This window comes from Colletotrichum tamarilloi, assembly GCF_030869305.1.
Source record: "Colletotrichum tamarilloi strain Tom-12 chromosome Unknown Scaffold_171.1, whole genome shotgun sequence".
NCBI classification, from domain to species: domain Eukaryota; kingdom Fungi; phylum Ascomycota; class Sordariomycetes; order Glomerellales; family Glomerellaceae; genus Colletotrichum; species Colletotrichum tamarilloi.
In genome coordinates, this window is record NW_026849554.1 from 15,721 (window position 1) to 43,476 (window position 27,756).

Sequence of the window (27,756 nt, forward strand, 5' to 3'; positions counted from 1 at the left end):
GTTGTGATTTTGGCGCTTGCTCGGTCTTTTGGACGAGTCTGGCATCGTAAACCCTCAAAACTGCCGGGTTGGTGTTTCGTACACCCTCTCGCTTGTCACGAGGCCGCTATGCAGCTCAAACGCATCGTCGATGTGTGAGAATTCATCGGCGATGTAGGGCAAAGGGAAATAAGAGCGGACACAAGCAAACTCGGTTGCTCGGTTCTCAAAACACCAACGAATCTACTCGCCACGCCCATCGCCACCTCGGACGCGTATCCTCCATAGGGAACAATTCCATCAGGTCCCATAAGGGGAATTCACCCAATGGCACAAAGCTGATCGACATTGTGTGTTCAAGCCTTACCCGTCTGTCATCCCCGATTCTTTGGCCTGCCCCTCCTCCACTATTGTTCCCATCGGCAAGGTAAGCCTCAGTGTGGAGATTGGTCTTCCAATTGTTCTGCCTTGTGGTCACAGCTCTTGCGCCTCGAGGCAAAGGCCTTCCTCATACTGCAAGTGATCGTCCATTACATCTGCGGGAACGGATGATCCGCAGATGACTACTAACATTGAATTACAGCATCCTGTCGCGAATATCAATAGTAGCGGCACGCACAGAAGCATCGCATCGGCACATCGAGCAGCACGACCAGCGCATCGACAGGCAACGATCGATCCAAAGCGCACCAGCAACCAATGATTCGCATAGACGGTCGCAAATGCAATAGTCTCAGCTCAGGACTCTACTCTATCTGCCTTGCTTGCGTTGCAAACAGAGCTTGCAAGGTACCACAGGGACAAGGCCAGAGTCCGTCCCGCTCCATGTCCAACATTTACTGATATTGACCTTTCTGAGCTTGATAGAGATCACCTGCCCTTTAAGAGTCATTGTCCGACGATTCTGCCAAGCCAAGTCGCCTACCAAAGAGAGACACGTCAAATCCCGTCACCCAGGCTTGTACAGAGTTGTACGAACGTTTGGCCAGGGTCTCTAGTCTCGATACAAGCGTCTTGCGGCCGCTTGACGGGAATGCGGGTGTGGCATGCGCAAAATCCCTTGCCAACAGCACAACCATCCCCGCGACATGGCATCGGGCAGTTGTTAGTTTGATCGGCTCCCACCCGTTGCCCATCGACAAAACCGCATCCAGAGCGTAAGCAAGACCGTGACTGACGGCCTAAAGGTACGTTTTAGCTTCTTCAATGGCGTCTGAAACTTTGTTCATTCTTTCTTTCCGTCCTGTTCCCCGCGGTGCGCCGGTCCTGATGCTAGAGAGGGGGAGCAAGTCCTCCGGCCCTCCGCGGTTTTTCAACCACATGATTCCGCATCGGTCATCGAAACGAAACTCGATCGAAACGCTAATGGTGTCTTTACGTCCTATTTCGCGTGTACGCTACTGGCGGATACCCTACCCGCGCTTACGCTCTGTCGTTCTTCGATCTCGATGACATTCAATGCCAAATTTGCCAATTTTCCGCACCTTTTAGATGGTATCGGCAGTTCTCGATCAAATATTTCAGAATCTCTCATTGCTTTTCACCCACCGGAAACTTTCCAGTTCCCTGGCTTGTGTCTATCCCCAATCCCTTCCCTGCCGGCCAGCTACCCTTGCCTTCTAGTGCACTTTGACCAAGTTCGAGCGCCTCTGTCTACTTTACCTATTTGAATCTATCGTATTCACGTTCACAACTCGATTTGGCTATCCCTCTGGAGGAAGCTGAGACTCCGATACCTAAAGACAGCACCTGCCCGTGCCCTTGTCGTCGATCCGGCTAGTCTGCGATCGCGATGAACGTTGCACATCCGTCCCTGAATGCTAGGCATCGTCCAACTATTCTTCTTCATTGGCTCATGGCCTCGGCATAGTCATGCTATCTTCACCCAATACCGACCGTCAAACGGCTCACCGTTCCAGGTTTTCCCCCCGATCGACCGTCACCCATCTTTCCGCCTGACGTTTTTGCACCTATACCATACGGTGCATCTTCGATCCATCTCGAGGGATCGAGCTCCATTCCTCTCGGCCGTGACTCCTGCAGTGCTACTGGACGGAGAGCCACTCTTTCCTTCTTCTTCATCGTCACTAAGCACATCTTTCGCCCACATATTATCTGCTATTCGGAGCCGGCACGGCGAAAACCGCCGACTGAGCAAGCCGAGGTGCCATTTTGCCGGGTGTTGTCCAACTTAACTCCAGTCCTGGCCCCCAGCGCCAAGTTCCTTGGTTCCGGTTCCAGTCAAAAACCAAGTCAAAGGTGTCTCGGTTTGACATCGCCGATCCTGTATCAATCGCCCTGCTTCTCCGGGGTTCACTGTCCCAGTCAACCAATATGCTTTCTCAGCCCGCTCAGCACAGGATCCATCTGGCAGGGAGAGGGGTGTTCGGGGAGGATACCCTTCTACCGGGGCGACGATGCCTTTCACTTGACACTGGGACCACCCGTGCTGATCAGTTGCCTGCGACGGCCATTCTGATGGAGAAAATGGATTCCTGAATACCACCTTGTAGTTCTAGACCATTGTCGAACTCGATATGACGACAGGGAACGCCTGCGAGCAAATTCCCGGCCATTGGGGTTTTCCTCTTCGAAGAAAGGTAATCCCCCAGAGATTCTCCGCATTTTCTTCACAAGCAGGGTTTCAGGATTTTCGTTCTCCCCAGTGCGGCTCTATGACTTTTCTGCCCATTTGATTCCTCATGCTGCTGGGTGTTGACCTGTGAGCGGAACCAAACAGCATCCTGTCGGTGTCCTAGTGGTACCACTTGTTGGCAGTACGACCATACGATTGTGGCTGCTTTTCTTGTTTTTTGTGCTATCAGAGGGCAAGCCAAGGTATTTCCCTCGATATGGTGAAGTCTTTCCAACGGCATACTCGCCGGCCCGTATTCATGAACCAGTGCTCATGGATACGATAGCGATGGGTGTTTCTGATTCCGATTCTGGGCATGCCAGCGAGCTTCTAGCTCACGATTCCACCCCGTCATCTCATCTTCTTTACATCGTCCGAAAGCCCGGTGTCTCCCGATCCCTTTACCCACGGGCTTTCACTAGCCCGGCTCGCGACCAGCCCGTCTACCCAAGACCCCGATGACGGGCGCCGATGGAGAGCCGGCGCATCGAAAGACGCAAGCGGGCCTTGTGCCCGTGTCCGAGAAGCAATGATACCAAGGTGTGATCCGAGGCCCCTTTCTCACCGATATTGGCACGGCATATTGTTCTCCTTTCCTTGGGGCGTGTCGAGAAGTTTATGCATTCTGGTTCGCATCACGGCTGAAGCGCTAGGCGCGCCGTGTCTTCCTTTCTCGATCTAGCAATACCGATACTTCGGCTCCCCTCTGCCCCCCCTCTATCGTACCCCTCCTTGGCGGAGACGGACGGCGCCTCATCTCACGATAGTTGCAACGAACGTCGTCCCCTCAACCCTTGCCATTGTACACATGTCCTCTCCCGCCGGCAAATCGGACTTGAAGTCCCAAACGGGAGGAACACTAATTCTTCCCGGCCGAGAGGGTACGCACCACTCACCGAGCAGGGGAGGGGGTGCGTCGGAGCAGGATCTTCGGGGTCTAGACGCGCCGTCGACGGGATGACATGCGGCGCCAATGTACAATGATGACAGGCTGTGCATGATTGACCGCCAGGAACTGGAAGGAAGGAAGATGAGGGCCCTCTACCTTCGATCCGTGACCTTGGTTGAACCCCTGCGAATCTGGAATTTGGCTGTGTGTTTGGAAGCAAGATGACGGTACGGGGAGGGGGTGGACATTGGCAGAGGATGGACGAATGCGCATCGCCAAGGTGGCCTTTTTGAGTCTGGACCCTGTGCCTTTAGCTGATCGTCGGTGTGAGGTTATGCGCTGTCGGACACTGAAGCGACGAGAGGGACTCTAATGTGCCGCCAGGTGATTATTCGACGAATGCCCACCGATGTTTGCGCTGATGCAAGAGCGTCGTTGGTCTCTCTCCCATCGGAAATGCTAGAGGATATGAGGGCGTCACCACCGTTGAGGCTACCACCTAGAGCTCGGCCTCTCGGTAAACGCTAGGCTGAGACCCTGAGACTAAGGGCACAGCGGCAGAACCCTTATGCAGGGTAAACCAAACGCAACCTTACGTAGCACGCGTAGTAAGCGTCGGACCACGCAGACGAGAAGGGAATGGGTTTTCCGTCCTCAGAGAAGAAGCTATTGGAAGCGCCAAGATGCAGCTTATGAGTGTCATTTACAGCCATAGCGCCATGCTTTGCTTTTCATCTCACTTTTTTACCAATGATTGTGAGGGTCCGAGGTAACGAAGCTGGTGATGCCGCATCTGTCCCGTACGTCTGCCCCGCCCCGGTAAGACGGGGCCGTGGGGGTGCGGGACGAACTTCCGGAAATTTTGCTCCGGATGAAGAAGATTCCAGCAAAGGATGCGATATACATGCATGGTTGCTCTCGCATTTCTTAGAGGTTGCTGACAGGTACCTTGAATTTCAAGCTCCGTATTTGACAGATGGTCCCCCACTGCTTGGATGTCATTGCGTGTGGCCTTCCCCGCGAAGACCAGGTTGCAGGGTGATGGGGCTGGCCACGCCGGTCTTATTGTCTTAAAGCACATAATCTGGCCCTTAGAGATGGAAAGAGAAGTCCTGTATATGGCAGTCTTTGCAGCGAACGCTCGTTAGCTTGGACGTTCGAGTTTGAGGGTACCTACATCGCTGTCTTGGTACTATCTACGTCCCTCTAGGCGGTAGGTTGCCTTACATCTGTTCCCAGACGCAGCTTTCTATTTACGCCACGTTACTCCTGTAATCAATATTGGTATCCTTCAACACCTTGCGAGAGAAATCAGCGCCCATCAGGTATGCAATCGGGGTTTCATACCAGGAATCTTCTCGACAATCTATGAGATGATTCAGGCTTTCTTTCACCTATTTCCCTACTCAATCGACATTTCATCTGTTTGGTCTGTTACTTCAATCGAGTACTTCGTCCAAGTTAAACTACCTTATAATACGGAGTAGCGAGTTCTCATTTGAGGCCGTACATCAGAGTATCCGAGCATGCCCATCATAAAATCCCGTCCGTAATATACCGGAACAGGTATTAAAACCCTCATCCACTGCCCGCCCCATTGTCGGCCAATCGTGAGATTCCACAACAAAGAAACCTGAGTAAACCAGCCTGAGAAATCGCTTGAGATGATGCTAATTCGCTTTGAACATCATGCCAACATGCAGTTGCCATTACACAAATCTGAATGGGACCTTCCACAAGGACGCGGCCCCACCGTGGAGCCAACGGTCGGGTTGCCAGGACTCAGGCCTAAGCTTACTTAGTCCTCAGCTCCACCGCCTCTCCCAACCAACTATCACTGGATGTCAACATCCACCAATCCCCGATAGTCTAGTGGTGAGGATATCTGCTTGTCATTGATAATTCAACGATTCGCAGGGGACCGGGGTTCAATTCCCCGTCGAGGAGTTATCTTTTGCTTTTTTTTTTTGCCTATTGAATCATTTAATTCTGTCAATCACCATCGTAGCTATCCAATCAGCTTAATTTTGGACGCGAAACAGCTGGGCCCACGGAGATTGACCCTGTTGAGTCCATCGATGCATCACAACACCACAAGCCTCTCCAGCACGTCTCGAAACCAACGTTAAGCCACATAGAACTCGACTTTTACCTATGCCGTCTTCTGAAGCATCTCTCTGAATTACAAACGAAACTGGCCCGTCTTGGCAGTGCACAAATAGCTGGCGGATTCAGTGGCGTCCAGGCTTCAACGTCTCGACTCTCCGAAACGGCACTACTGTTTAGGTCAACGCTGACTAGATCCGTCGCTAGGACGTTTAAAATGAGAACCTCACCCCTCCTTCGCGCACAGTCGACATCGAGGTGGGGGACAGGGCAACGGGTTTGCAATGGAAGAAAAGGAATCGAGCAAAAACACAATGTGTCCTATGGCAGAGTGGCTTCCACTCTCCTCGATTGCCTAATGTCTATCTGCCCATCCACTCAGATATAGACGACAAGAACATCACCAAAAAACCATCACCGGCATTCGTGATGCACATTCTCGCAGTGCTCCTCTTCGGTGTCGTATTCCCGGCATGTGCGCGCTCAGAGAACCGCTTCCGCCGCCCACCGGGCCCGGGTCCGGCAGGAGACTTCCGGGATAACCCAGTCTATACCCTCGGCGACAACATTGACTTGCAGTGGGAGATGGATCTCAAGAACATCGACCTGATCTTATGGCAGCAGCAGCCCACGGGAAATGTCAAGGGGCCCTATGCCAAGCTCGCATGTAAGTCCCTACCACAACATACTTTCTCAGAGTTGCGTTTGACACCATTGCAAAGCCAATTCCACGGTGAAGAGCCTCGTCTGGACCGTAGGCTACGCAGGTTTTCCTTCAACGATGAATCCAGACCTGAGCCAGGTCTACTTCCTTCAACTCTTCAAGACGGGACAGTCGGGCAGCAGCGCGACATCTCACTACTTCAACATCACCGAGCCCGACAGCACATCAACCTCAACATCATCCGCAACAGCCACAACAACAGCCCTCGCCCTCGCATCAGCAACCCCAACATCAACCGCAGACTCCTCCCCGGCACAAACACCAACCGCCCCCGCCGACGAAGACCAACTCTCAAGCACCGCAGTCGCGGGCATCGCCGTCGGCGCGACGCTCGGCGCCCTCATCCTCCTCGCCCTCCTCGCGGGGCTGGTCCGCAGGTACGTCAAGCGGAGGCGGGACATGGCCGTCCACACGGAGGGCGACATCCTCGTCTACGCCGAGCGGCAGCTGCGGGCCAAAGACGAGGCCGCCGCGTGGAAGCTGGAGTTGCCGGCGCACAGCCGCGAGCGGTTCGAGGTGGAGGCGTGCGAGCCGAGGCACGAGATGCCTGCTGAGCCTGTGGGTGTTGGGATGGAGAGGGGGTGACAACGTGTAGTAAAGAATGGGTGTATGAGGGTGAGAGATTTGAAGTCAGGGAAGAGATTGGAGATCCCATCTGCTTAGTCTCCTTTGTATTAATTAAGCGGTTGATTTCTGGATTTTGGTTGCAGCTTGACCGGTGTAATGAGCTTGGCAGAATGAGAACCTTAATGAATCAATGACTGAAAAGGGCATTTTCCCTCGTGTAGAATGGGTACATGCGTGAAGAAGACGTATAGATTAGCCCCTCGTTCGGATCATGAAACGTCGATGTCAAATAGTTCCTACCGCGCCCACAGGGCTTGATATCATAGCAAAACTTGACCGAAATAACCAAGGGTGAATACGGCATACAGCAACAGAATAGTCTCCTGAGTCCTCAAGGTAGTTGTGGCCAAGAATTAGTTGCCGCCAAAGGAAGGGGGTCTCGGTAGCATTGTAAGATGCCAAGTCAACCTCTGAAAGAAACTCAGTTAAGCACTGTTCAACGATTTCATGTAAACAATCAATGTCTCACAATTGTCAAGCCATTCGGCTTATGGACGGTGAATTCCATGGCCTGCCTGCTGCTGTCAATGACGTCCACACACGCAGCCGTATTCGACCATGCTCGCTTCCATCGCCGTGAATATCATGCTCGGGTTCTCAAACTCGATGCACCGAGTCCAGTGGGTCCGCTTCCCGGTGGATTCTCCCAGGTTGTTTGTATCTCTGTCGCACACTGGGCACTTGATTTCAAGTCAGAAGCTCTCGGTCGACAGTGCTGGAATAGAATATATGACAAATTTGGTAGTGTGATTTCCTCGACGCAACAGCTTCTATTGCGTGTTTAGGTGTATTTTGCGGTGAATTTCAAAAGTTTGGTTTGCAGCATTGTCTCCAATGTCTCTTGCGAGCGCGTCGTTTCGGCGGGAGGTTGGGTCCGGATATGGCTGTTGGGTTGAATGGGTGATGGCTGGAAGATTAGGCCAGAGAAAAGGGGGTTCAAGAGGAATCTTGAGTTTTAACTTTCAAGCACGGGATTACAGCCGTCAAATTCGTCACGTTCTCAGAATATCTGTGTCCACATCCTTCGTTACTCAACCATACACTCCAGGGGATTCGTCACATGTGCCTACATCTAAGCGATGGGCTGTAAGTCTACTTCATGAGACTGACAAACACGTCATTCGGCCATGAGACATTTGCAACAAACCACTCAGTATAGGAAATTACTCAGTGTAAAAAGGTCCGAGTCCCACCGGCAACCAATGTCCATATACCTTATTCCTGGCCGGGCTTCTCATAGGGCTTCATTCCGTACACGGAGTACCTGGGATAAAATTAGCTCTTTTCATCATCCACAGACCCCAAGACTCGGAGATGAGCCGACAAAGAAGGCGGGGGAAAAAAAATACTCACACGTTCCAGAACCCATGAATATTAGTATTCTTAAAATCATCCCTCACCCCCGCCATAAAAACCACAACCTCCTCCCTCGTCCAACCCAACACGCGCGTAAACAGCGCCATGGCGCCCGGCTCGATGCCCTCGAGACTGCACGCCTGGCCCCAGACGCCGAGCTCCTTCAGCTCCGGGTTCAGCGGCCACGGGCTCGTGGGCCACACGCGCTTGTGCTCGACGACGTCCACGAAGCCGGCCTCGCTAAGCATGGAGCGGAAGCGGGCGGGCACGGTGATGGGGCGGCCGATGAGCTCGGTGCCCTCCATCATGAGGGTCGACCAGCGCGCCATCGGGTCGTCGGGCTTGAGGGTGCCGTCTTGGCAGAGGATGGGGAAGGCGTTGTCTTGGAGCTCGATGAAGCCGCCTGGTTCTAGGGCGCTGTTGATTCATTGGTTGTTAGAAGATTGGGGGGGTTTGTATGAATGCACGTGGGCATTGCGTAGTCGTGACAATGAGTTGCGAGAGAGGGGGGTAGATAGAAGCAGTTTCTTACTCGTAAGCACGACGAAGGAACCGTTCCCAGCTCTCGAAGCATGCGTTCATGTGTCTTGCAAAGATGAAGTCGAAAGGCTCCTGCCACGTCCACTCTTTCTCCACATCGTCGACTTCGAACTTGCAGTTCGGCGGGACGCTGTACAAGACAGTCTATTAGCTACAGGGGTTCAAGGCATACTGCGTAGGTATTGTACTCACAATTCAGGCTGAATAGGACTCAAATCCACGCCAATGACCTATTAGGTTGCCAGTGATGTTAACACTCGCCACACACCGCCCATGAACCCATCAGAGGGAGGCAGAACGGAGGCATACCACTGCTGCTGAGTGTTTATCCGCTATTGAGAATTGTTAGTCAAATCCCCGTCCTGCAATGGGAAAGGGTCATCGCTCCTGCTGAGAAAGTACTCTCGGGGGGGGGGGGGGGGGGGGGGGGAAGGGGGGCAAACGGCCAAACTAACCATATTCTTCAGCCCAAATACCAGTTCCGGTTCCAATATCCAAAACACGGTTGGCGCCCTGGTTCTTGGGACACATGCAGAGTTTGCCATCCCACGTCAGCGTCCAAAAGTGATGCTGGAAGTCTATTGTTTCGAGGACGGACATGTTAGCCAATGCCCGAAGTCTCCCGGTGGATCGCCTTTTTTCTGACGAGAACCATGGCCGCCGGGTAAGGTAGAAGAGAAAGACTGGCTCACCTAAACGGTCTTGTTCTCTCTATATTCCAACACGAAAACGCAAAGTCAGATGTATACTGAAATGTAACAGGAGGTAGAAGATATAATTTGTTAGGACGTACGGCATCGTTTGGGAGGATGTATGCTACACGTATCGTCAGCTACTTGCATCGCGAACCCAAGGGTGGAGGGGGGGGGGGGAGGTGGAAGGGGAGAACCATGAATGAATTCATGGTCTCTGGAGAAAGAGAACAACTCACTCCCATCACTGAGACTGTGATACGTGCGCCCGTTTTCCCTGCGGTAATCACGGATACTCGTTCTCAGGGTGTCTGTATCAGTGTGGACGGACTATGAAGCAAGAAACACTAGAGTTAGGAAAGCGAACATGGAGCACCAGAGCTGCGAAATTTTGCTGCAAGATATTTGCAGAAGACTTCCTCAAGCGGGAGAATGTGGAGAATTTGAAACTTACCGTGCCACTGGTCGAAGACGCATCTGATTCGAACTCTTGTGCCTCCTATTCAAACAAAGGCCGCAGGTGTCAGTTCTTTTCCGAACTCTATGATTTTGAATAGACAGAACCGGAGGAATTCATTGTAATTGATTGGACTCTTTTGGGGGGGATCAATTTGCCGGCAGGAAGATACATATAGGCTTCATCGAAATGGGGCGGCGGAAGGGGGGGGGGGGTTGACTCACGATGACCTCGTCGGGCTCGGGAGTCTGCTGAGCTTGGCCCGCGTCAGCCATTTCGTTTTCCGATATCCCTCTCTCTCTCTCTCTATCTCTCCTTCTCGCTGTGTGGAACGGCGGACAGACCAAAACCGTCAATGAAGTAACAAAACAATCACTGCACCAAATTCCAGTTCGTATCAAGATAGAGAAAGTAAAGTACAATCAAGAAAAAGGAACCAAGAAGGAGGAAAGCCCAAGAAAAAGAAGCAATCCAAGACGTCTTTAAATCCCCCCCTCTCTGCCTCCATCCCATGCCCCCTCTTCCCTTTCCCCTTCCCTCCCCTCCCCTCTCTCCATCTTCACAACCAAAACCCCTGCTTGAACTCCACAATACGACCTATCTTTGGGTTACTTTAGCATCCCCCCCCCCTAGCATTCTAGGTACGTGGTACCTGATTACGCGCCAACGGGACCAACGGGACCAACATAAACCGTCGGCGGATTGCAAAGAGGAGGAGAGGAGGGTGGGAAGGGAAGGGTGCTCCGCTCGCCCGCTTATGCGAATTCGCCCATTTTTTTGTCTGCAAGCAAAAGAACTGCAGTATAGGATATTCGGCCGTGATTGGGCTGGTCGCGGGCGGGACGATGTGGCACACTTTGACGCTCTCTTCCGGCCGCAACCAACGGGGGATGGATACAATTCGACCGGGGTACGGACGATTTAGCGTGCCCGCTTAGCGCTATCGGATCCTGTCAAATGGGAGGAGGTGATGGGCTGATTGATAGAGGTGGCTCGTCCATCTCTTTTTTTGTTCGGGTTGCAACTTGTGTTGGAAGCACTTTTTCTTTTGGGGGGGTTTATTTGCCGGTTGGATCTTTCTACGGGCAACGTATACATACACAAGTACAAAATGTGGCAAGAGACAAGGTGCGGATGAGATCCTATGTCCCATCCCCCCCCCCCCCCTTTCGGAGCCGCATGGCTACGGCGCGGCTGTGGAGAAGATGCAATGTTTGCTGTGCACCTCCACCCCCTTTCACTCCCCTGGGTATGAGGCTTGGTCCCTGTATATCACTTGTGATGGTATCATGGTTGCGAGATGAGGTAGGGAAGTAGGTGATTGCGACAGCATATATCACGGTTATTGGATGTTGTAGCTCTGGACGGGGTATATGTTGTACCGTGGATGCGGGGGAGGTATTTCGGACGAGCCGGGCAGAAGCACAAAGGACCTGGTGCCAATGACATCTATTTTGGCGATAAATTGAGACTCTCACCCGAGGCTCGTACGCGAGGAAGATGACGATTTTTACAAGTTTGATCATCTACTCGCCTCGGCCATGATTTGAAACGAGCGAGATCTATCTCAAGGTTTCTATTACTACAACACACGGAGCCTGGAGGAGGGGCTAACTCGGTTCCTCCAAGTGCGGTGATGTGCCTACCCTAGGCGGGTGCCAGGCTTTAGATTATCAGAATGGATCGAAGCCAATCTCAAGTAAGAGGATTGGTCTCGTCCTCATCGCCATGGTTATCATCCCTGGCGACGGGACGGACTGAATCTCCCGCCGCGGAGTTATCTCTCCCAGTAGCCTTCGAGTTGCCTCTAGGTACCATGGTCCAAATGTATTCTCCCCAACGCCACGCAAAAGAGAAAGAGCATACAGTTATACAAAGTCCCAGGGGTATCAAGACCAGATCTAATTCGACCAAATGCAACGTCGTTTTCACTTCCAGCCGTTACGTTCTCTCTCTCTCTCCCTCCCTCACTGCCGTCTCAGGCGTAGGGCTTCCTCCCATAGACGCAATACCTGCAATAAGCCGTCAGTCCCAATCAAGTCGAGCACGCGCATAAACACAAAAAGACCAACTCACACGGTAAAATAAGCATGCACACTGCCCCCGCGAATCTCCCTCTCGACCTCGTCGCAAAAATCGCGCGTGTCCTCCTGGGACCAGTGCAAGAACTGCGTAAAGAGGTGCATTGTCGAGGCCTCGAGCGCCTCGAGGCAATTCTCGCGACACCAGATGCCAATCTCCTTTTCGCGGGGGTGGTCCACGTCCCAGGGCCCGATGGGCCAGACGGTCTTCTCCTCGACAATGGCCTCGAAGCCGGCGAGGTCGAGCAGCTGCTTGAAGCGCGAGGGGGTGTCGCAGGGGCGGCCCATGAGCTCCGTGGCCTCCATCAGGAGCGTGGACCAGCGCGCGATGGCGCTGTCGGGGGCCATAGTGTCGTCGTCGCACATGATGGGGAAGGAGTTGTCCTGGAGTTCAATGTAGCCGCCGGGCTCGAGGTGGCTTTTTAGTGTGTCAGTCCAACGTCATGGGCGAATGTATATGGGCTTGGTAGAGTCCTTACCCGAGAGCCTTTTCAAAAATTGCGACCCAGTCGGCAAAGGCGGTGTTCATGTGACGGAAGAAGATGAAGTCGTAAAGCTCCCTCCACGGCCAGGGTTGCTCCAGGTCGAAGATTTCGTACCAGAGATTGGGTGGCACACTGGAGATGACAAGATTCAGCTGGGCGTTCGTTTTGGGAGCTAGAGCCAGAGCCTCTCAGAAGGATTGCGGGGGCTGTGTTTACTCACGCAGTCAGTTGTATAGGGCTTAGGTCGACGCCAATGACCTTAGTCTCATTGTTAGCAAGCAGGCAAACATCCGCACCCGAGCCACTTGTGCGAGAACAGAACGTGGCCGGGGGGTGGTGAAGGTTAGGCAGGCCTTACGACAGCTTCTGGGTGGTCGTCCGCTGCAAATAGGTTAATCGTCAAGATTCAAGAGTGTGTGTTAAGGGCAAGTCCTCACCGAAATCCGAGGCCCAGTGACCTGTGCCGGTTCCACAGTCGAGCACGCGCGCCGCACGCTCACGTTTGGGAGAGTTGGCAAGACGCGAATTATACGTGCGAAGCCAGAGATGGTGTTGGATAGCTACGAAAGAGGCCCCGTTAGAAGAAGAAAAGGAAAAAAAAGCATCCCTTTAGAGGGGCGGCAACACGGCGGGACTCTACGTGTACATACCTAGGCGGATACATTCATCCTGTTGAAATCCCCCCCGAAGAGAGTCCTGGTAAGCCAAAGGAACTATACAAAGACACGCATGACATGCGGGTTCACGGTGGAAAACTCACCCAGTCATTGGGCAGGATGTAGTCTGGTAGACTGAAGTCAGTATAAGGCGCTCTCGTCATCCATGGAGACATTGTCTTGGTCATTTGCTCACCTCTTGATGGATAGGTGCGGCCAAAACGCTGCTGAAAGGCGAGCTGGAGATCCGAAGTCTCGATGGTCCTTGTCGACGGGGCTCGTCCATCATGCTGTGATGACTGGAAGGCGTCAAGGTTAGGGTGTGTGTGTGTGTGTGTGTGTGTGTGTGTGTGTGTGTGTCTGGAGGCTGGAGGAAGATGGGCACGTAGGGGAGTTTGTTACATACGGAAGCATCAATTGTGAGGATGGATTGGTTGTCAGTGCCCGTCATCAGGCTGTCGGCATCCGTGGCGCTATCCTCAGTGACGTCCACGGATGGCCGGTCTGAGGCGGCGTAGATGGTCATGTCGGCGTCGTCGGAGTCTGCCGCGTCATCCGCCACGGTCTCCGTCTCCGTCGCCGCGGCGAAGATGAGAGCTTGGGCTTCGGCGAGGGTAGATGCGGAGGCGGGTGCGGGTGCTGGTGCGAGTGCTGGTGCTACGATGTCTTCCTCATCGTCAGAGGGGTCAGGGAACATGTCAAGGTCGCTGACGTAGGATTCTGCGTCGTCCGAGGCGGACTCTGCGTCGTCTACGGCATGCTGGGCGACATCGACGTCCACCTCGACCTCGTCAGCAAACAGAAGAGGGTCGATGGGGTTGGGTGCGCTGCTGCTGCTGCTGCTGCTGCTGCTGCTGCTGCTGCTGCTGCTGTTGATGGGCGGGTCACTCCATGTCGTGACATTGATGGAGGGGGGTTCCGGGTTCAGGTCCAGGTCCAGGTCCGGGCGAGGCTCCGATGCATGTGCGAGCGAGGCGGTCGCATCGTTTGCAAACGCCTGGCCAGACATTGTATGGACCTCTCTCTCTCTGTTGGCCGTCGCGGGGAGGAAGTAGTAGAGAGAAGAGAGGAGCTGGCGAGTCCACCGACGATGATGAGACCACGACGATGAAATTTGCGCAATGATTGGGTCGGGCGAGGAATGTCGTCGGGGAAGCTTTGGCTTTTTAATCTCGCGCTTCCGGAGCTCTCTCTACATCCGTCTCTCTCTCCCCTCCCTTTTCTTCAGAGCTCAGTCTCGCCCCGTGGCCCAGTAGCCAGTGGACACTACGTAGTGAAGTACTTCGCCTACCGTTCTGTTGGGTGTACCGAGTACTCTTTTGGCTGTCCACCTTGTCTTGGGTACATACCAGTACTATGGATAGCTAACTAGGGGGATAGGTATTCCTTGCTGCTGTTGGCGGCCAAAAAAGTGACTTACTGCGGTAAAGACTCCCCGCTGACCAAACGAACGGCCCCCCCCCCCCTCCCCACCAATTGGTCGCTGCTGGAACTCTGTTGGAACCAGGGTACATCTGGCAGTCTTTTCGGCGGTACCCAGGGGGGGAAAGCAGAGCAAGAGAGGGAACGGTTGGTGCAGTGCCCAGCCACTATCGCCCAGCCACTGTTGGGAGAAGAGACCAGAAACCCTTCCCCCCCCGGTCTCCCCCCTCTCTTCCGCCCTACCCGGGCTGGACGTGATTGGTGCTACGCCGCATGCGTGGGCTCATTCTTGCATTTTTTTCTCGCAGCGGGCGCGGGAGAGAGAGAGAGAGAGGGGAGGCCGACTTTATCACCTCAGTAGCTTCCAGCTTCTGACACGCCAGGGGGAACAGCTGATGAGGTATCGATGGGATCTAGGTACTCTGTAGTTTTACACCCTTGACTGATGGGCGTTGAGCCCTTGAGTTGTTTGCTTGTTTTACTTGTTTGTCACAATGCAGATGTATTGTGGTATGGTGCCGCTCCTGGTCCAACGCCGTTCCAACCGCTGAAGTGACGGATTCGGTGGTTGGACTTCCGCAACCGCCTGCTGGGGTCACACCTTGGTCGGGGGTCATATGCTGTTGGTCACAACTTGTCACCGATTTCATTTCCAGTAGTGGATTCTGACGATAACGAGGGAAGCGAGTGCTCAAGTTGAGCATCCAACCAACACTGAGGCGCAGACGAACCAACCCGTGAATTGTAACTCCCACCTTCCAACAAACACTTCGTAACTCTTGCTCTGTTGAGTCTCGTTCAGGGCGCTTCCAAGTTCCAACTGACAGGTACCTTGTTGTCTCTGAAAGCCAAGCTTCATCGTCGCTGGCAGGATCCTGTACTGATCATTGCTAGTTGGGTTCATGATACAGGTCAAGTTGATGAAGACGTCAACTTCAACTTGAATCTCAACATCTCACGAATACTCTGTGCCACAAACCCAAATCTACCGGATACTAATCAACAAACAACCAACTCAATTCTTCAAGCACTTACCCGCGTCCCACCGTCGATCCGGGGGTGGACGTGGCACAGCATGGCCAAGGCCGCCTGTGGCCCCTGGGCTGACGATTCCACGCCGCAATCCGCGCCCACGGCTTCGGGTCCGGGTCTTCGCAGTAGGCCTAGCCCTAGTTCTAGGTCTAGGTCTACGGATACCTACCGCTAAGTAGGTGCCAGATCTCCATGCCACACACCCGGGCCGCACTACCGCCTTGTTTCAACTCCCTCTGCACCCTACTTTACATCTTACTACTGCAACAAACAAGCAAACATGCAAGTGTTCAATGTTTGCCCACCATGCAGCCTCTTGGCGTAAGCTTCTCTGGCCTGCCTCAAGTGGGGTTTCTTCGATTTACTCTTTCTTCCAGGCAGGCTGTACACCTTGACCTCTGCAGCCTTCATCACGACTTCCCGCCTTTCTCCAATGCTCTTCATCCAACATCTACTGTCTCATTGTTGAGTCATCATCCCACGCTGGGTCTCATCATCTGCCGTGCAGAAGCTCACGTTTGGGGCATACAATCACATCATCAGCCAATGCTGGGCTTTTGGGGTGCAATTACATCACCGCCGCACTTGCTTGGCCTTCGCAATACTCATATGTCCTAATCAAACAGCCACTTCATCTCATTCATAAAGACTCGAGTAATTTACACCCTCACCGTCCGAGGCCTACCAAGAGCGCCAGAACACAAATCATACGAGCCCAACCATCCGTTGCCCAGCTTCGGAATCACACCGTACTCTTGAGCCACCCACCTGAAGGCCAGCATACCTAACCTCGAGGCCAATCTTGATGGGCAGGAACAAGCATCCATCTCCAGCTCATATTGTCTGCATTGCTCTCTCAAACAGAGGACTCTACAGCTCAGATGCTCTCACCGGCAGTGAGCACGGCGAATGACCCAACGCATCAACATGTGATTCAGAGAATGACCTCAAATGACAGAAAACAGTAAAACTCTCAAGAGGTCTATCGCAACATCTACGCCTCATCTAATCCACCAACTGAAGTCGATACGTCTGCAGTTGAAACGGCCCAAGGTCAACCTCGAACCCGCCATCCTCAACACGAACATCCTCCTCGTCGTCCTCCAGCAGATTCGTCTTATACACGCTCTTCACAGCCCACTTCGTCGCCACCCTCCCTCGTCCGCGTCCCCCCAAACTCTCATACACCCGCACAATCACGCTCCGCCCACCACGGACAGGCAATTCGCCATCCCCGACATCCTCATCATCCTCGCCGCGCTTCACCGTATCCAGCACCAGATTCTCATCCCCCGTCAACGTAACCGGGAACCCTCCAGCACCACCTCCCGCCTTCAACAAATGGGAACCCGCAGACGCAGAGACAACCTTGAGCGGATTATTGAACTCATACGCCGCCCTCACGGTCTCCGGCCCCAACGGACCCCGGTGAGGCAAAATCGCCCACCGGATCGTATGCCGCCCCATGTCGGCGTTATCATCAGGCGCCTTAGACGACCGCAGGAGCGACAGCCTCATCGTGCTGCCGACGGTCGCGAAGCCGTATTTGCTGTCATTGAGGATCGACACGCCGTACCCGTACTCCGAGAGGTCCGCGTACTTGTGGCAGCAGACTTCGAACTTGGCCATGTCCCAGCTATCGTACCTGTAGTTAGCAAACACGTTCCACCATCGAGCTCTACGTCGCAAAGAGGACGACTTACGACGTGTTGTAGTGCGTCGGCCGCCGAATAACCCCAAACTGCGTATCGTACGACGCTTCATGATGCCGCACATCGACCGGGAACTCGACCTTGAGAAACTTCATCGTCTCATGCCAGTCGACTTCCGCAGTACACTCCACGCCCACACCCGCACTCGCGCTCCCATCAACCACCGCAGCAAGACTAATCACCGTCCTCACAGAACTAACCTCACTAATCCGCGTCTCCGTAACAACACTCACCCTCAAAGGCGACGCCTCCAGCACACTCGTCCGCCCGCCGCGCACCTCCTCCCGCGTCTCGAGGTGGAACACCTCCACGTCCCACGCCTGCCAGTAAATCGGCTTATCGTCAAAAATGACGAGCTGGTTCGCCCTGCCGCTGCCGGGGGCTAGAACCTCGCGGTTGGCGGCGCGGCGGTCGAGGAGGGAGGTGATTGTGCCGGATTCGACTGTTACTGTAAAGTGGCTGTTTTCGAGGACGAAGATGCCTTCAGAGACTTCTTGAACTGTTACGAGGGGCTTGCTGGTTTCTGGTTGGGTGATTTCTTGGGTGGCGATGAGGGTTCCGGTGCCGTTGGCGATGAAGTCTTTGCCGTTGATGGTGAGGACCTCTTGTCGAGGCCATCCTAGAGTGTTGAGGGCTACCAGTCTCTCGGATTCGGTTGGGGTCTCGCTGATGTCGTTGATCTTGAGAACGCTGTAAATGTCTCTCAACAGCGTGCTGCCGATGCTGAAAACATTCGCATAAACCTGTACACCCGTAAGCCACTCTCTCCGCCGCTCATACAAAGAACAACAAGCAGACTTACCTTATCCGAATCATCATAGCACATCCCAATAGCGGTCCCAGGAAGGCAATCGTGAAACTGACAAAGCAGCACCCCCTCCCACATCTCATCCAACTCCTTCTTGGGGTACCTATACCCCCTATCCTCCACAGACGCAATCGTCGCCAACAGCTCCACATCCCTTAAAAGAATCTCCGCCTTTCTGTTATTCAGCTTCGTCTGCGCCTGCGTGGTGTACACCCCGCGATGCAGCTCAAAGTACAGCTCGCCGTGCCACGTGGGGAACGTATGCGCCTTCTTCTCGAGGCGGTCAAAGAAGTCGTCTGGGGTGCCGCCGGAGTGGACGCGCGGGAGGAGGCCCGTTGTGTCGGCGAGGCCGCGGAGGCGGCGGAGGGATTCGAGTTGGGGACGGGTTGGGCCGCCGCCGCCGTCGCCTTTGCCGAACTGTGGTATTGGGTTAGCATACGTGGGGTAGAGTGATTGCTGTGAGAAGGGGCTCTTCTATCGAGGATGATGAGTTTGAGGAAGATGGGACTTACGACTAGAAGAGAGGTGTGGTCTTGGTCTAGAGACTTGTGCTGCGTCATACTGCGCTTCACATCACCAAACGTCGCGTTGGCGCAGTATGTCTTTGCGGGTGGCATGTGACAAATAACCTGGCTCCCATCAAGAGCAACCCTGCGACAACAGCCGTCAGCATCAAACCCGCTTTCACAAGTTTCCACTCTGCCTAGAGTACATCAGTATCAACTGCCAAGGACCGACATACCAGTTAAACGTAGTATGAGGAAACTCATTCATATTATTAAAGCAAATCTTCTGCGTCAGGAACCGGTTCATCCCGGCCTGCCGACACAGCTGCGGCATCTGGCTCGACTGGCCAAAGGTATCCGGCAGCCAGCACGTCGTCGAGCGCCGGCCAAAATTACTCTCGAAGAAGCGCTGGCCAAAGAGGAACTGCCGGATCAGCGACTCGCCGCTCGGGATGTTGGTGTCGTGCTCGACCCAGCAGCCGCCAATGGGGTGGAACTGGCCGGCTGCGACTTTGGACTTGACGCGGGTCCAGCCGTGGGGGTAGAATTGCTTGAGCCATTTGAACTTTGGCAAGTACGTTAGTTAACCATCGCAAAGAGGAGAAGGACGAGTGAGAGACGAGCAAGTGAACAGAGACGAAACACACACCTGCTGAGCCTGCGAGCAGGCAAAGTTCAGCTCGGGATACCGATCCATCAAATCGCATTGGTTCAACCACGACCTCGCAACCTTGCGCTTCGTCTCCTCCCAAGGCCACAACCAGCACGTATCAATATGACAATGCCCGATAGCGTACACACTCGCCCCCTTTCCACCGCTGCCGACATCAAACACCTTTGCCGAGTCAACATCAGGCCCCAAATACTCCTCCGCAATCTTCCTACTCGCCACAATCGAGGCCCGATCACCGACCCGGAAGGTGTTAATGATCCTCGTCGCAACGTTCAGCGCCTCGTGCTGCTCCCAGGAGTCCTCGGGGAACTCCTCCGCCGCCTGGTGGATAACGGTGATATCCGCATGCAACGCCCTGGCCTGCAAATCCACGCCTACAATCTCGGCTTTCGTCAATGTGAAGATCTTATTCGGGTCGGGAGGTTGAATCGCGTCCCCGTTGGCGTTATTCTTGAAAATCGGCTCGCCCGCCGCGTTGGTCAGCATCCCATTACACGCCATCTCCAGATAGAAGACATGCTCCTCCCCGTCCTTGAACTCCTGGGGCAGAATCCACTCTATACGCTCGCCGCGGCCCGTGAGGCCCTGCAGGGGCTCGCCGTTCGAGGTCCAGACTGTTGCCTCGTTGCTGCAGTCCCAGTGGAGTTCGAGGTGGTCCATCTGCCGCATGTCCTCTGGGATCGTGACGCGGACGCGGAACCAGTGCGTTGACCAGGACGGACCGAATGCGTCGCCTACTTTGGAGGGAGTGTAGTCGTTTGAGGAGGCTGTTGCGTCGGCGAAGGGGGGGCGGGTGAGGCCTGGGCTGTGCCATACTGAGAGGGCGATGACTGAGGGGTCGGAGCGGACTGCGAAGTGCATCATGCTGTGGACGGACTGCTTAGCATTCCTCACAGAATGATGCGAGTTGTTGAGGGAGTAGACTCACGAGAGCAGATTGACCTTCTCCCATTGTCCTGGCGAGTAGAAGTTCGCCGTGCGGTCTCTGTACAGCTTGTTGGCTCTCTTCCCGACGGGGACAGGTGCCCGTAGCGGGTAAGAGGACGGCCCGCGGCCACCATGTCCATCTAGACCACACATTATGAAGAGCTGTTCTGGTGATGGACTCTAAGCTGATTCCACCCGTCGAATCTGGTGAACTCCCACGCCCAAGTGTGGAAATCCAGCAGCAAGCGTCTGTCGTGGTAAAAAAAGAAGCTAACCACAACATGGGACACACGGCTTTCTTACGGACAACAAGAAATGCTGCCTCTCGGTGGCTTCTCCGCATCATCGGCCGACAACCGGCCGATTCCCTCATTCAACTGACTCCATCTTCTCCCCGACTGGCTGGGGATTTCGGTGCCGAGGACAAAACCCCCCACGCGGGGAACAAACTTGGCATAGGGAAAACAACCGGCAATCTTGACCGGAGATTTGCGGTTCTGCCGGCGGGATATCTCAAAGTTGGGGTCTTGGAGAAGGACGCGACCTCCTCGGGTAAGAACCGTCCCAGGCGTCGAAGACCCGAATCGGGCTGGCTGCTTGCTCGTTTGCTTGTTCATAAGACAGGGGACTCGTAATTGCCCCGCTTCCAACAACGGGGTTTGGCTTTTAGCATCATAGGTTGGGTCCAATGAAGTGGATGGCATGGGGTTCAGAGCTGGGGGACGTTGTCGGAATTGTGGAATCTGGGGGAGGGGCTTGCTGGGAATATCTGGGATAATTAAGCTAGACTGGGGTCCTGGTCGGGAGAATGAGGGGGTAGATTGCAACGTTGCGACGATCCCTGCTGGTACATCTCCACAACAGTGTACAACTGTTCCTTTTCCTTTCACAAGCATTTGTGTACTTTGTGTTGGCTCCTTACTGTGCTTGTGTGCCACTCTCACAAGCTTTTGCCAAGTCATGGCCAAGGATCTGGTTATTCTGGTCTCTCTCTTGGTTGCGGAAGTATCGCACTGAGTTCAAGCAACGCTCACTACTTGATGACTGTGAGCTACAATAGTAGAAACCTAGCAGACTGAGTCTAGAACAATATAAGTAGTCCTAGTGACCTGCGCAATATCCCATGTCTCTACCGCCCGGAATCTACCACAATTGACAGAAGGACAATAGACAATCCACGTGTCTGAACCAGACCCTCAGTAGTTGTATCTGAAGTTGACATCCTCCTACGACACAATTAGCAACGTAAACACTGCAAAAAATCATCGAAACGTAAACTTGCCTTGTCCGTCATGTCCTCAAATGCATGAGAATGCGCCGTGTCAGCAACAGCCTCCCCACGCGCAATCTTACCATCCCGCAACTTATTCTGCCAAACATAATACGTCCGCAACGCAAAAAGCACAACCTCCAACAACACAAAGCACCCCAGAATGATCGCCAGCGCCAAAAAGTACCGCGGCGCATCCTTGGCGCGGAACACCTGCGGACCAATCGAGTTGCCCACGGCCCAAAAGATGAAGTTGCTCGTGATCACGACGCCCTTCTTGGTCTGCCCGGCCACGTTGCGCGTGACGAGCGAGAGCGCGAGGCCGCTGCACGCCCAGAAGGAGATCATGATGTAGTAGGCGAGGAGCAGGCCGACTTTCTTGCTGTGCTCGAAAGGGACGGTGAGCAGGACGACGGTGCCGGCGATGGTGGGGACGACGGCGGCCATCATGGCCAAGATTGTCTGCTTGAACCGTCTGTCGATCCAGGAGGCTGTGAGCATGGTGATGATTTGGAGGATGCCTGTTACGCTTTGGAGGAGCTGGGTTTCCCAGGTGGAGAAACCAAAGGACTGGGCAAGTGTTAGTTTTCATGTCTACTGTAAGCTTATCGTGCTTTTGGCAGATGGTTGGTTACCTTGATGATGATGTTTGCGAATGCGCCGAGACCTCCAGACGGGAGGGTGGTCAAGAGCTGAATGAGAGCGAAGCCATACACTTTGGGAAGCCAGTCAGTCTACTATCCCATGGGGTAAGACTCAATGAGGCCTTCCTCACCTTGGGGGTCCTTGAACGCAGCAAAGACCTGCTCCTTGCGCCACTTGCGGTTCTGCAACCCGGTACGGTTGGACCGCACGCGCTCCACCATGAGCTTCTTGTCCTCCTCGCTGAAGCAGTGCGCCTTCATCGGCGAGTCGGGCATCCACCACATGACGAAGGCGCCCCAGAAAACGGTAATGATGCCGTAGGTCATGAACAGAGCTTGCCACGATCGGATGGGCGACGAGGCGGGAATGAAGGAGAAGCCAAAGGCCAGGAGACCGCCGATGATCTGCTGGAGGCCGTTCATCATGTACCTGCGTGTAGTAGGGGAATCAGTTTCGTGTACACCAGCAACTCATTGTTTAATCGCCATCGGAATCGTTTACATACCAGTAGATGGCGGTTGAGGCCTGCTCCTCACGCTTGTACCACATGGAGGTGAGCAGGACGAAGGTCGGTTGGCAGACTGCCTCGAATCCACCTAAGAAGCCACGGACGATGACCAGACCGACGAAGTTGTGGCATGCCGCGTGGAGGCTGAGCGTCACTCCCCACATGATGATGTTGAACGAGAGCCATTTCGCAATCGGGATCTTTTGGATGATGTAGTTTTCCTGGTAAGTCGCACATAAGGTCAGGGCATTGTTTGTCTTTAAAGGGTGAGGGGAAAAGCCATACGGGATACTCAACGCAAAGAATGACGAGGTAAATGATGGTCGTCAACCACGAGTACTGGCTCAATCAGCATGAAATGTGACACTGTGAAGCGATAATTGTACCTGTTGGCCCACAAGACCTGTGTCAGGAATGATGCCCATGATGGACGCGAACGACATTGTCCCCTTGTCCAGCGACTGCATAAAATAGGTGAAGACCATGACACTCAACACCCGCTTGTCAATCATCCTCTTCAGCCTCTTGTTTGTCTGAGCATCGATTTCGACAATCGCCTCGCCGGCGTACTTGGCAACCTCATTGTCGACCTTGTCGTAGTTTGTCCGCTGCTTGCCCTCGGCCACATCCTCGACCACATGGGGCGCCTCAACGATGTCGGCTTTGCTCATTGTGAATGACGGCTCTTCGACACAGAGGCCCCTATTCTGAAATCTGACGTTGGAGGCTCTGCGTCGCACAAAAATAGGCTCGAGAGGCTTGCTTGGCGCGTCCGACAGCCAAGAGACTATCAATGAAGGAAAAAGGATGAAGGGGGCGCCCTTTTATCTGGGGGTGGTCAGACCATCTTGAGCTTCCCAAGCTTGGATCAACACCAGCCCGGCAAACCCATAGTCTTGGTACGGCCGGGGGTGCCCATCCACATCCCGTACGTACTTTACGTATGTTGGGACAGAGACCACGCGACCTTGGGCATATGCGCACGACTCATCCAGCCATAGCTCCGAAAACCTCGTGGGCCGCTATGCCGCTTGAGGGGTGGTTAACCGCGATAATCGTTACATTTTTCTTATTTCTGTCTGGCTCCTTGTCGTGTTTTGGTCACCCCCTCGGCTATTCGACACCGTACTTTGCCGATGATCATTCCATAAAAACCTGGAGAAAGGGCTCCATTGAGGATTTGCGGAGGCGGGGGTAAGGACCGGGGTGGCGTGCGGGGGAACGAGTCCGGACCGGACACCGGGCCAAGGGTCAGGATGGTGGGGCTAACTAGATGTGGTCTATTGTGCGGAGAAGCTGTTGTTGTATTTCGGGAGGGATAACGATAGTCTGAACGAATTCTTCTCTTGCTTGAATGTTGACTTTGCATGACTTGCCTACTCGTACAGGTCAGGAGTATGGCTTTGAAGACGCAAACACACGGCGGATACTACGGCATATCGTCTCAATGGACTGGTAAATACGGAGCAGAGGCTCTGCAGTAATACAGTTAGCCCGGTCCGGAAATGCCAAGGCGGTAGCGGGGTGAGACCATATGTTCCGCAGCGGAACTCTACATGATCACTTGGCAGCCTTTCATTGAGTGAGCCGACCTCGGCCGGCAATCACCCGGTGCGTGGATACTTGGGGAGGAGAAGTTGAAGATGGCTCGAACTCAACATTATCCCACGCAAAACCTCGCTATTCCTCGCAAAAACAGATTTTCATGATACACCGCGATGTTTGAAAAAGCCATTGTGACGTTTTCGTCACCCAAAGACGCCGCGGCCTTTGACTTGGCCGGCTCAACCATCCTGGTAGACGAGTCGGATCCGGTCGGCATCCGCATCGCAGCGCAGAACCTCGCGCAGGACTTTGGTCGAGTCACACAGTCTGAACAGAGCATCGTCCAGATCGTCCAGGGCACCCAGGTTGGTGTCGCCTTGGGATCTGCCGCTGCCATCATCATCGGATCAATCGGAACCAGCTCTATACTCCAGCGGCTGGAACAGGATGGAAAGCTCAGTTTTGACGAGATCCGAGGGAAATGGGAGTCCTTTTCCACCCATGCAATCGACCAACCCTTGCCGGGCGTGCAGAGAGCCCTCGTCATTGCCGGGAGCGACAAGCGAGGGGCCATTTTCGGCGCCTACACCCTCTCTGAACAAATCGGAGTCTCTCCGTATGATTTCACTTCAAGTCGTGTTCCGCTCTTCTGTTAACATCAAGTGCACGTAGGTGGTATTACTGGGCCGATGTCCCTCCCAAGCATCATGCAGCTATCTACGCACTACCAGAGCCGACATACCATGGTGAACCAAGCATTCGCTTCCGCGGCATCTTCATCAACGACGAAGCTCCCGCCCTGACTGGCTGGGTCAGAGCCAATTTCGGGAGCTACAACTCTGAATTCTACAAGAAGGTCTTTGAACTACTTCTGAGACTCAAGGTACACGCCCAATCTGGCATGAAGGAGAATAACTCCAAAACTGACTTTTCCTCCAGGCCAACTTCCTCTGGCCGGCAATGTGGCCAGGCTACCCCAACCCGGGCGCCTCATTCTTTACAGATGACCCCCTTAACCCCAAGCTCGCCGAAGACTACGGAATCGCCGTCTCAACGTCCCATCACGAGCCTATGCAGAGAATGTCCAATGAGTGGTTCGCAGACAACCCGGACGGCAGCTGGAACTGGCTCACCAACAAGGAGAAGATCGCCGCCTTCTTTGATGAGGGAGTCAAGAGGGCAGTGGGCCGCGAGTCGTACTTCACCCTTGGCATGCGCGGCGAGTATGACAGAAAGATGAAGACGGATGACCCGGCTGCTGTGGTAAGGGATGTGATCAAGACGCAGCGTGCTCTTATTAAGCAAGTTCATGGGAGAGAAGATGCTGTACCACGTGAGTGATGATCCCTGAATCAAGCGAGGCGTGGGCGACTGACTTGGATTTGTGAACTAGAGCTTTTGGCCTTGTACAAAGAAGTGCAGGAGCAGTATGAGGAGGGAAATCTTGATGTACCCGATGATGTCACCCTTCTATTCGCCGACGACAACTTTGGCAGTATCAGGCGTCTTCCATCCGGAGTGGAGAGGGATAGAAAAGGGGGCGCAGGTGTACGCAATTCTGCCCATGCTCGTGCCTCCGTACCTTGCAAGACGATACTGACAGAGGCAGATATACTACCATTTCGAGTATGTGGGAGTTCCACGAAGCTACAAGTGGATCAACAGCAACTCTCTGGTTCGTCAGGGCCCATGATTGCAAAGATCCAATTAGTTAACACAAGGAAACAGGGGAAAACCTGGCATCAGCTACAAGAAGCCCACAGACGCAATGCAAAGCAAATCTGGGTGTTCAACGTTGGTGACATTAAGCCGATGGAAGTACCGCTCACATTCGCAATGACGTTGGCCTGGGACATCAACTCTATCGGCGCTAGCGACTTTGCAAACTTCTACCAGAAAATGGCAGAGACAAACTTCGGAAAAGATCAGTCGGAAGAAATCGCGTCAGTATGGCATGAATACGATAGACTCTCCGCACTAAGAAGACACGAACACATTGAACCGACAACCTTTTCCTTGATCCACTACAACGAGGCGGAAGATGTCGTACACCGCTGGGATTCGCTCCTTCAGTCAGCCGAGGCGATCTACAATCAGACCCCAGAGAATCAGAAGGCAGCTATCTTCGAAACCGTTCTGCACCCAGTCAAAGCATCAACAATCTTCACCAAACTCCAAGTGACCCTAGGCCGGAACAGACTCTACGCCCGCCAGCGCCGCAACGTCGCCAACAAACTCGCTCGCGACGTTCTCGACCTCTTTGATGCAGATTACGCCCTCTCAGAAGAGTTTCACGCTCTGTTGAACGGCAAGTGGGACCAAATCATGAGCCAGACGCACTACGGCTACGAGGAGACGTGGCACGCGCCGTACCGCGATATGATCGGAGGCCTGTGCTACGTCCAGCGCCGGCAGCGCTCGAATCCAATCATGGGACAGATGGGGATCACTGTTGAAGGCCACGAAGGCGTGCGGCCGGGAAGGACAAATGAGGAATCTGATCGGACGCATCCTAGTCGGCGGGACTTGGTTCCTGGAGTGACGTTGGGACTTATGAGCCGTTATGGGCCGGTGAAGAGGTGGTTTGATATTTACAGCCGCGGACCTCAGGCAACGCATTGGAAGGCTGCTGTTGAGTATGACTGGATCAAGCTCTCGACTTCGTCCGGCACGCTTGATCCTGATGGAGAGGATGCGAGGATTGAGGTCACGATTGACTGGGACCAGGTACCAGATGACTTTGACGAAGAGGTGTTGATCGATATTCGATCCGAAGAAGGCGACTTTGAGCAGATCCACCTGCCCATCACTAGCAGACGCATCCTCGGATCATTCAAGGAAGGGTTTGTCGAGGGTGACGGATACATCTCCATCCCAGCGGCGCATCAATCACTCCAAGGTCTCAGAGCACTGCCGGAGTGCGGCAGAACCCCAGAGGGAGCGATCGTCCTTGCCCCAGGGGCGGAGAGCGCTGAGGCCACGTCCAAGTTTTACGTCTTCTCGCAGACTGCGAGCCCGTCCCTGTTGTTATACTTCAACATGACGCTCGACCTAGATCCGGTAGACCCGATGTCTTACGACTTGCAGGTTGATGACGGACCCGTACAGACTCATCGACTGTCGTCGAAGACCAATGATCTCCCTGACGGTTGGTTTCATGCCGTGCAGAACTGTGCTTGGTTACGGAAGCATGATCTAGGCGATAATGAGCTTGGAGTTGGGGAGCACAGCGTAACAATCCGTTTCAAGCACTCGAACTTGATTTTCGAAAAGCTCGTTGTTGATCTTGGCGGAGTGCGAGAGAGTTATTTTGGACCGCCCCTGAGTGTCTTCATTTCCTGAAACATGGAAGTGGAAGTTTAATAGAGACTGCTGGCGAAGATTCATGGCCTTTTACATCATCATAATGACCGTCAACTCAAAGTTTCTGATAGATTTATTAATCATGCCTCATTATGCAATCGTCGCTTGGCTGTACGCA

At 53.9% G+C, this 27,756-nt stretch overlaps 6 protein-coding genes across 6 annotated transcripts; 2 read left to right on the forward strand and 4 right to left on the reverse strand.

The window, feature by feature from the left end:
- Positions 1-6,038: 6,038 nt before the first annotated feature.
- Positions 6,039-6,918, forward strand: CTAM01_15643 (uncharacterized protein; the record flags this gene model as incomplete). Its single annotated transcript, XM_060531638.1, has 2 exons — positions 6,039-6,276; positions 6,332-6,918. 2 exons carry the CDS (start codon positions 6,039-6,041, stop codon positions 6,916-6,918), a joined length of 825 nt encoding a protein of 274 aa, XP_060373776.1.
- Positions 6,919-8,175: 1,257 nt separating this feature from the next.
- On the reverse strand, positions 8,176-9,456 carry CTAM01_15644 (methyltransferase domain-containing protein; the record flags this gene model as incomplete). Its single annotated transcript, XM_060531639.1, has 6 exons — positions 8,176-8,224; positions 8,314-8,733; positions 8,849-8,986; positions 9,049-9,086; positions 9,166-9,188; positions 9,312-9,456. The coding sequence occupies 6 exons, from the start codon at positions 9,454-9,456 to the stop codon at positions 8,176-8,178; spliced, it is 813 nt and encodes a 270-aa protein (XP_060373777.1).
- Positions 9,457-11,983: 2,527 nt separating this feature from the next.
- CTAM01_15645 (methyltransferase domain-containing protein) lies at positions 11,984-14,236 on the reverse strand (the record flags this gene model as incomplete). Its single annotated transcript, XM_060531640.1, has 10 exons — positions 11,984-12,017; positions 12,082-12,504; positions 12,566-12,703; positions 12,792-12,829; positions 12,930-12,952; positions 13,009-13,131; positions 13,222-13,240; positions 13,332-13,354; positions 13,424-13,526; positions 13,634-14,236. The coding sequence occupies 10 exons, from the start codon at positions 14,234-14,236 to the stop codon at positions 11,984-11,986; spliced, it is 1,527 nt and encodes a 508-aa protein (XP_060373778.1).
- A 2,450-nt stretch (positions 14,237-16,686) lies between these two features.
- Positions 16,687-20,460, reverse strand: CTAM01_15646 (glycosyl hydrolase family 38 domain-containing protein; the record flags this gene model as incomplete). Its single annotated transcript, XM_060531641.1, has 7 exons — positions 16,687-17,317; positions 17,385-18,136; positions 18,196-18,618; positions 18,714-18,852; positions 18,944-19,272; positions 19,357-20,245; positions 20,309-20,460. The coding sequence occupies 7 exons, from the start codon at positions 20,458-20,460 to the stop codon at positions 16,687-16,689; spliced, it is 3,315 nt and encodes a 1,104-aa protein (XP_060373779.1).
- A 1,043-nt stretch (positions 20,461-21,503) lies between these two features.
- Positions 21,504-23,401, reverse strand: CTAM01_15647 (major facilitator superfamily transporter; the record flags this gene model as incomplete). The annotated part of the gene is made up of 7 exons (XM_060531642.1): positions 21,504-21,533; positions 21,686-22,147; positions 22,213-22,292; positions 22,353-22,651; positions 22,728-22,951; positions 23,016-23,069; positions 23,117-23,401. The coding sequence occupies 7 exons, from the start codon at positions 23,399-23,401 to the stop codon at positions 21,504-21,506; spliced, it is 1,434 nt and encodes a 477-aa protein (XP_060373780.1).
- A 1,047-nt stretch (positions 23,402-24,448) lies between these two features.
- CTAM01_15648 (uncharacterized protein) lies at positions 24,449-27,617 on the forward strand (the record flags this gene model as incomplete). The annotated part of the gene is made up of 6 exons (XM_060531643.1): positions 24,449-24,891; positions 24,948-25,158; positions 25,215-25,608; positions 25,669-25,823; positions 25,885-25,950; positions 26,004-27,617. The coding sequence occupies 6 exons, from the start codon at positions 24,449-24,451 to the stop codon at positions 27,615-27,617; spliced, it is 2,883 nt and encodes a 960-aa protein (XP_060373781.1).
- Between the last annotated feature and the right edge of the window lie 139 nt (positions 27,618-27,756).